General features: G+C 40.7%; 1 protein-coding gene across 1 annotated transcript; it reads left to right on the top strand.

The window, feature by feature from the left end:
* Positions 1-1,189: 1,189 nt before the first annotated feature.
* On the top strand, positions 1,190-7,969 carry cd302 (CD302 molecule). The gene is made up of 5 exons (XM_077616801.1): positions 1,190-1,538; positions 5,427-5,552; positions 5,715-5,825; positions 6,242-6,424; positions 7,309-7,969. The coding sequence occupies exons 1-5, from the start codon at positions 1,448-1,450 to the stop codon at positions 7,509-7,511; spliced, it is 714 nt and encodes a 237-aa protein (XP_077472927.1). The 5' UTR covers positions 1,190-1,447; the 3' UTR covers positions 7,512-7,969.
* Positions 7,970-8,107: the final 138 nt, after the last annotated feature.

The raw sequence follows: 8,107 nt of genomic DNA, 5'->3' as shown, positions 1-8,107 counted from the left end.
CAACATTTACACTCAGTTTGGACCCAGACAGTATAGTTGTAATATGTACAAGTAAAAAAAACAGACCAGAATCCAAGTGCAGCAGACTAGTTTTCTTCTTATAGAATAGGAAAAATGTCATTGAGGATCTAGTGTTAAAGAAGGTGGTTTTCTTTATTATGACAGCACTCAAGAGATGCTATCAAAAAAATCATGGTTATTTTGTAAAATAACATTCTTAAGCAAGGTGCACTTCTGATATTCCAACAAGTGGTCAGTAAGACCAGATATCTACCTCAGTCCTTCCGTGATCCTCAGTTCTAAGCCAGATGAGCGAGTCCAGCCCACTTCCAAATGCCATGCTCAGGAGCTGGTCACATGTTGCAGTTTTGTTTCATTTTTAGGTTTTTCTTCTATACTTTTTTCTAACATTGTGTTTGTTCTCAAGGGGGCGTTCAACTGCATGCTATTGGTAAGAACTACCTAAACCTCATTAGATTCCAAGGACAGTAAGATTTGTTCAGTGGAACAACAAAGAAAGCAATAGTTGGGTGCATAAAAAAATATTTAAAAAACTTTTTGATATCCCCGTTATATATGAGAAGGAATCTGTTAATGCCATCTAAACCAAGTAAGAACCGCAGATGGGTGTCAAGGAAAAATGGGTCAGAAATGTAACCGTTGTGTTAAACATTGGGCTGTTTTGAAAGAAAATTTTAATTTATGAAGTTTTTTTTGTACAAAGCTTGAAGAGGTTTATAAAACTATTGTTCTAAGGTTTTTAATTTGTACCACATACTTGCAGGCGGTTGGGTTTGTACAGGCTTCCTCTGTCTTTGTAGTGTTTGTTAAGGCCAAACTTGTTTCCTCTCGTAGTTTGCTGCCTCAGTTTTATTCTTTCTACTTTTTTGATTTTTGTTTTAAATAAAGAACATGAGATTTTTTTTAAAAGTGTCAGATTTGACTAACAAAGAAAAGGTCACAGCATCATCAAAAATAGTGGTCATCAGAAATGTAATTTTGGAAAGATTTCAAGATTTATTCTAAATTAAAAGTAGTTTGACCTGATGGCAATGTGTGGCCTGCATATTCAAATAGCTATTTATACACTATATTTAATAAATAAATAATATTGACTTTTACAAACCACCATTGGTCATGAGCCGTTCAGGAATAATCGGATTTTAGAATGACCACGATTCTGTCGCATATTTTGTACGACTTTCTAATCATTTTACCTAGTAAAAATGAGCGTACACGATTGAAAAGAAATCTTCACCTCCAGCAAGAAAATCGAACAACCGTCGCGTATTGTCCTGTTTGTGAACATTTTAAGGAAGACTCCTGAGAGGTTTGAAGATGTTTCCGACTTCGGCCAGCATGCTTGGAGGGGCGTACTCGCCGCTTTCCGTACAGTGGGGAAAACAAGTATACTTCCTTTTGTTGACTTTTGGGGCTCATTTGTGTCATGGAGTCGCTGGAGGAAAGTATTCGTCGTTCTCTATCCCTTACGCGGTTTTGTTTTCTTCTGCTCCAGTTGCAGGCGGCTTGGACGGGAGGTAGGGATCGCGTACAATCACTTTCCGATGTTCAAAAAGTTTGTATGTTTGTGAAACACACAATCGTGGTTTTCCTATGGACTTCTTTTGCTAAATTGTCGTTGTTCTGTCTTGTTGTGTTGGCGTATTGGAGTTGTCACGTGCATAAAAAGTGATCCCTAATGTCGGCAATGTTATTTACTAATGAAGTGAAACTTATGTGGTTGTATCAACTTGCACGATTCATTAATGCATGACGTTCAGTTAAAGTTAAAACGTTTGCGACTGATGGGCATGCTTTTTAAAGTTATTCAGTTCTGTTTAATCGCCATACACTTCACTTCATTTATGAACTAAAATGTGCTTTTAACAAGGACAATGATCAACACACTTAAGTAGTACAGGGTGTTCCAAAATGTTTGACCCCATTTCGTAGGCCAACAATTTTGACAATTTTCGTTGGAATGTCCTCAGATTTTCACAACCTCACGTTTTTGTATGTAACGTTTGACATTTCTATCTTTTCAGATTAAGAAATGCCGTTCACTTCAAAAGAAAGGTGTTTTGCGTGTTAGAGTATGCTCGGCCGGTCACCCAAGACAGTGCAGCGTCCCTTCTTCACAAATTTTGCAAAGGCACTAACTACAAAATAAGGACTTGGCACCAAAAATGTCAAGAAAAAGGCTGCAATGTGGGTTTCCACAGTTGCTCTTCTAACACTTCCGAGGACTACGCAGGAAGGCTTCACAAACCTGATCCACTGTCACTGCTTGGCCTATGTAATGGGGTCAAACATATTTGTTGGCACGATAACTTTAATGCCATGCTGTTGCACATGACGCTCTAAGTAAAAGTCTGTAAATTGCGTAAGTATCTGCGGGAAGAGAATGACCATTGTAACAGCAGTGATGGCAGAAAAGATTGTCAATAGAAACACTTAGAAGTGAGGCTAGACTGCTAGTTGGACACCACCATTTGATGCATTTCTGTCCTCAGGGACTGTCCTGTAATGGCTATATTCTCAGCATGCTTCCCCACAAAAATGCCCTCTGACCCTACAGCTGCTTTTTTGGGGTGATGTGTCCATGCCACTTGGGTGGGTGACAGCCCAAATCTTGGCCTATAGACACAGCCACAAAGCCCTCACTCACACTTACTTAGCTTGGCTTATGTAGGTTGGTCGGCCAAACTCAATGTCAAATGTGCACTACACAGGTCAATGCTTGGTTTTGCTCAAATTATAGGTGCTACGCAAAACATCCAATATCATGTCCTGGTTGGCCTTCTGGCATACTACCCTGAAAAAACTCTGGAGGTTAAGGAAGGTTGTGCATGGTTACTACTTGGATGGGAGACTGCCTTGGAATACTGGGTGCTGGAAGCGCTTATATTTGCTCACTTAACCTCGTGAGAAGCAGTTTGATCCACAATATACACAAAGCCCTCACTCACACTTAGATTGGCTTATGTAGATTGGTTAGCCAAACTCAATGTCAAATGTGCACTACACCGGTCAATGCTTGGTTTTGCTCAAATTATAGGTGCTATGCAAAACATCCAATATCATGTCCTGGTTGACCTTCTGACATACTACCCTGACAAAACTCTGGAGGTTAAGCAGGGTTGTGCATGGTTACTACTTGGATGGGAGACTGCCTCGGAATACCGGGTGCTGGAAGCTCTTATGTTTGCTCACTTAACCTCGTGAGAAGCAGTTTGATCCACAATATACACAAAGCCCTCACTCACACTTACTTAGATTGGCTTATGTACATTGGTCAGCCAAACTCAATGTCAAATGTGCACTACACTGATCAATGCTTGATTTTGCTCAAATTATAGGTGCAACGCAAAACATCAAATATCATGTCTTGGTTGACCTCGCATACTACCCTGAAAAAACTCTGGAGGTTAAGCAAGATTGTGGATGGTTACTACTTGGATGGGAGACTGCCTTGGAATACCGGGTGCTGGAAGCTCTTATGTTTGCTCACTTAACCTGGTGAGAAGCAATTTGATCCACAATATACACAAAGCCCTCACTCACCTTTACTTAAATGTATGTATTTCTGTGGCAAACCTCATTAAAAATCTCAAAGTTTGCTCTTGCTAAAACTATAGATGCTACTCAAAACATCTAATATCATGTCCTGGTTGGTAAAGTCATGTCAAGACACTTGGTCCCTCGTCACCAAGATTTTTATTTCCAGGTAGTGACCGGGGTTCGAACCCAGGACCCTGGATCTCAGAGGCTAATGCTCTAACTGCTCAGCCAGCAGAACACATAATAATTTTAGTTAAAAAAAAAAAATTGACATGCGTTTTACGCCCAAAACCAATGTCAATTTTTTTTTTTTAACTAAAATTATTGTGAGCTCTGCTGGCTGAGCGGTTAGAGCATTAGCCTCTGACATCCAGGGTCCTGGGTTCGCATCCCAGTCACTACCCGGAAAAAAGATATTGGTTCCCCTCCCACCAAAGGTGGGAGGGGGCACCAAAACATATTGGTGGCCCCTCCCACCTTTGGTGGGAGAGGGCACCAAAACATATTAGTCCCCTCCCGCCTTCGGCGGGAGGGGACATTAAGACAGTTGGTCCCCTCCCGCCTTCGGCGGGAGGGGACCAGGACTCTTGGTCCCCTCCCGCCTTCGGCGGGAGGGGACCAACACACTTGGTGTCCACCCCCGCCTTCGGCGGGGGTGGACACCAACACACTTGGTCCCCTCCCGCCTTCGGCGGGAGGGAACCAAGACTTTTGTTTCCAGGCAGTGCCCGGGATGCGAACCCAGGACCCTGGATGTCAGAGGCTAATGCTCTAACCGCTCTGCCGGCGGAGCCCCCAATAGTTTTAGTTAAAAAAAAAAAAATTGACATTGGTTTTGGGCGCAAAACGCATGTCATTTTTTTTTTTAAACTAAAATTATTATGTTTTCTGCTGGCTGAGCAGTTAGAGCATTAGCCTCTGAGATCCAGGGTCCTGGGTTCGAACCCCGGTCACTACCTGGAAACAAAAATCTTGGTGTCGAGGGACCAAGCAGGACATGATATTAGATGTTTTGAGTAGCATCTATAGTTTTAGCAAAAGTAAACTTTGAGATTTTTCATGAAGTTTGCCGCACAAATACATACATATAAGTAAAGGTGAGTGAGGGCTTTGTGTATATTGTGGATTAAACTGCTTCTCACCAGGTTAAGTGAGCAAACATAAGAGCTTCCAGCACCCAGTATTCCAAGGCAGTCTCCCATCCAAATAGTAACCATGCACAACCCTGCTTAATCTCCAGAGTTTATTCAGGGCAGTATGCCAGAAGGCCAACCAGGACATGATATTGGATGTTTTGCATAGCAACTATAATTTGAGCAAAACCAAGCATGGACCTGTGTGGTGCACATTTGACAGAGTTTGGCCGACCAATCTACATAAGCCAATGTAAGTAAGTTTGAGTGAGGGCTAAATGATCCTCGTGACAAGGCCTGATATTTAATTTATTTATATTTTTTCCAGCTAATTGATTCAGGAAAAAAATATTGTTAATTAATGTATGTATTTATATTTTGCTGTATTCATAGTGTAATAGGTCTAGGCATGAAAACCATTTGGTAGTTGAGATCGGGGAAACTTTTTCCCTTGTCAAGCATATTAATTTTTGTCAAGCACTTCAATGGTTATGGTATTTTCCAAATGCTCAAGTACATCTAATAATATTTTTAGTGGAAATTGAGTTTTTTTTTAATAAAAGGAACTGCACCACTGGAGCGGTTGTGGGTTTAGATTGAGTGGTGCCCTTTGCAACCTTGAAAGGGTAATCTTACATGGGGGTACAAATTTCCATAAAAATGTGTACTATGTCTTAATTCCTAGTTGTTTGCTGGTGTTTTGAATGTTCCATGGCACCCTCTCCTCCTCAGATTGTCCTGCCGATGGACGCACCTGGGTTCCCTACAAGGACAGATGTTACCACTTTGTCCACGGAGAAGAAGACAAACTCAAAGTGTATAATTTTGAGAATGCAAAAAGTCTCTGTCCAAACTCTGGTATGTCAAATACACAATTAGTTGGAAGATGACCAACAAATCTGAATAGAAAATTCCACATTCACAAAGATATTTGGGCATCTTTTTGTCATGATTGACAGAGAAGATTGCAGGTTAAGGAATTGTTGTGTTTTACTCTTGTCTTTTCAATCCCTTTGAAAGAGCTCCTGTCCATCCAGAGTGCTGAGGAGAATGACTTTGTGGTTAAATATAGTCCCGAGGTGTGGAAAGGAGAAGTTAATGTGTGGCTGGGAATGTATTACGATACAAACAGTAAGTGTCGTATGACTACAAAGTTTTTGGAAACATGCGGGCTAAGTGCCAAAATCAATTTAGGTTAATTGGTGAATGAGGATTAAATCAAATATTGTCCGTTTGTTTTGATTTTAGATTGTATTTTCTTCATGTTTTTGCTGCCAACTTAACAAATTCTACAAAACGTCCACTCGTGTAATTTGTTTGGTTTTCTTTCAATTAAAAACAAAATATTTTCAAATACATTGTAAATTAACATACTTGGATCACTGTCCATTTTGTAACAGTTTCAGGATATCCTCTTATCTTTTTTTTTTGCATAAGGAAAATACAAAACGAGTATTTTTTTAATTTAGGAAGTGAAAGCGCCGTGTCAGTGATTTCTCCCCGCAGTAATCCAGTACTGTTTGTGCTGACGCAATCTTTTTTGTTAGGCGAGGGCATGATGTGGCTTGACGAGAAGCCGGTGAAGTTCACGAACTGGGAACCGGGTTCTTCCCCACTGGATTTCGTGCCCATGGAAACCTGCGTGGCCGTGCACAGCGACACGGGGAAGTGGGAACGTGTCAGCTGTGTGGACGATCTGGAAAACGGGGTTGTCTGTGAGACGGCTCAGAGTACGTGTCCTTTTTCTTTTTCGCCAGATGGTGGTCCAACTCTGAAAGCCTTTTTCACCCTGTTGTCAACATAAAACATTTGACGTTAGTCACCGTCTTGCCAAGGTAGTTTCAAAAAAGTCGAGAGACTACGGTAGCAAGATATTTCGAATTCAGTCACCGTGTTTCCCAGTAATTGGATTGTTTGAACGTCAAGTGGTGCGCTTAAAAGTATTACTCTACATACCACCTTGTCCTCCGACTCTATGAAATAACAATAAGCACACATCATTCCGTACGCGCTTATTGATCACATGACAATCGTTACGGCTCTCGTTACGTGAATGCTATCTACGTGTTTCATATAGAAGCCGCACCGGATGATAAGATGCAGTAATAGTACTAATGTTGGTAGTGGTAGATGTTGCAGGGGATTGTGTGTACATCCACTAGATGGAGCTGTAGTAATAGTAACAGTAGTAGTTACTCGGTACTTTTGAGGAAATTAAAGCTGTGCCTTATAGTACGGAAAATACGGTAACATATTTGCTGCCATTTCCTGTACTAGTACTTTTCCTCATTAGGGTCAGGAATAATAAACTAAAACCCCAATCAGAATTCTTGACCCACCATGATTGTATTCCACATTGAACCATTTGAGAACAACAACAACAAAAAATGTACCTTTGCCTTTGGACCTTAACTCATTGAGCTGTCTTGTCTTTCACAATCAATAGGATATTTTCTTAGTTTTTCTCTCAGTAACTTACAGCTTTTCTTTGTTTAATTTCAGAGCCAGAGGAAGGCAAAAAAAGTATGGTCCTTTTTTTCCTCCACACATACACTTTCATATAGCATTTGTATTGAGTGATAACTTGCCTGCATTGTCAATTGTCTTCCATCAGAACCCAGCGTACTGCTGTCGGTGTTGGTCATTCTCAGCGTTATCGCCATCATGGCCGTCTCCGGTGTCATTTGGTTCTTGCACCAGAAGCAACATTCTGGCTCTTCCGTCGTCACGGCGTTCGAGTACCACCCGCCGTTCAGAGCGCCTGACGGCGACCATTCCCTCCTGGTTGAGGCAGAGGAGTTAGATAGTGACGCGTAAGAGAAAGTTCTCAACAACAGTGCCAAATGTTTCGACTCAGAATTTAAGATGTCATCATTACCAACTCAGTAGTAGCTACACTAACAACATTTTATATACATTTAATCTTAGTGGCATTTGCTTTTTCGTCAGGCATTCATTCACTTTGATGCTTCACACAATTACTTCATTTTTTGCACTTTTATCAGCTTTTCTTCCAGTAATGTTTGTGGTCTTGATTAAATGGTTCAAAGAGTGAATTTTGTGAAATAAGAGGGTGGTTATCCATACCTATGTGGAATTTTTCACCTTTCAGTACAAAATCAAAGCCATAGGGGATTGTGAGTGTGTTTTTTGATTAAAGTTATTTTGAATTATGACTGTGCTTCCATATAATGCGTTTGTGCAATATATTTTAACATGCATCTTGCACAACCTGAACCCTACACTTCAATAATAAAGTAACTCTGTTACAAGAACTGATGTGTGCATTTATGTCTGTGTCATACATAGAAAGGTTAAACTGGAGAGAATCAAATGATTGATTGCCATGTTGCACGCTCTCGTCCATGCAAAAATTTGCAGCATTTATTAGTCAGAGGCCAAGCTTTAGTTTC

Source organism: Stigmatopora argus, chromosome 13 (genome assembly GCF_051989625.1).
Source record: "Stigmatopora argus isolate UIUO_Sarg chromosome 13, RoL_Sarg_1.0, whole genome shotgun sequence".
Classification (NCBI taxonomy): domain Eukaryota; kingdom Metazoa; phylum Chordata; class Actinopteri; order Syngnathiformes; family Syngnathidae; genus Stigmatopora; species Stigmatopora argus.
Note: the sequence above shows the minus strand (reverse complement) of the source record. Positions and strands in the feature narration are given on the sequence as shown.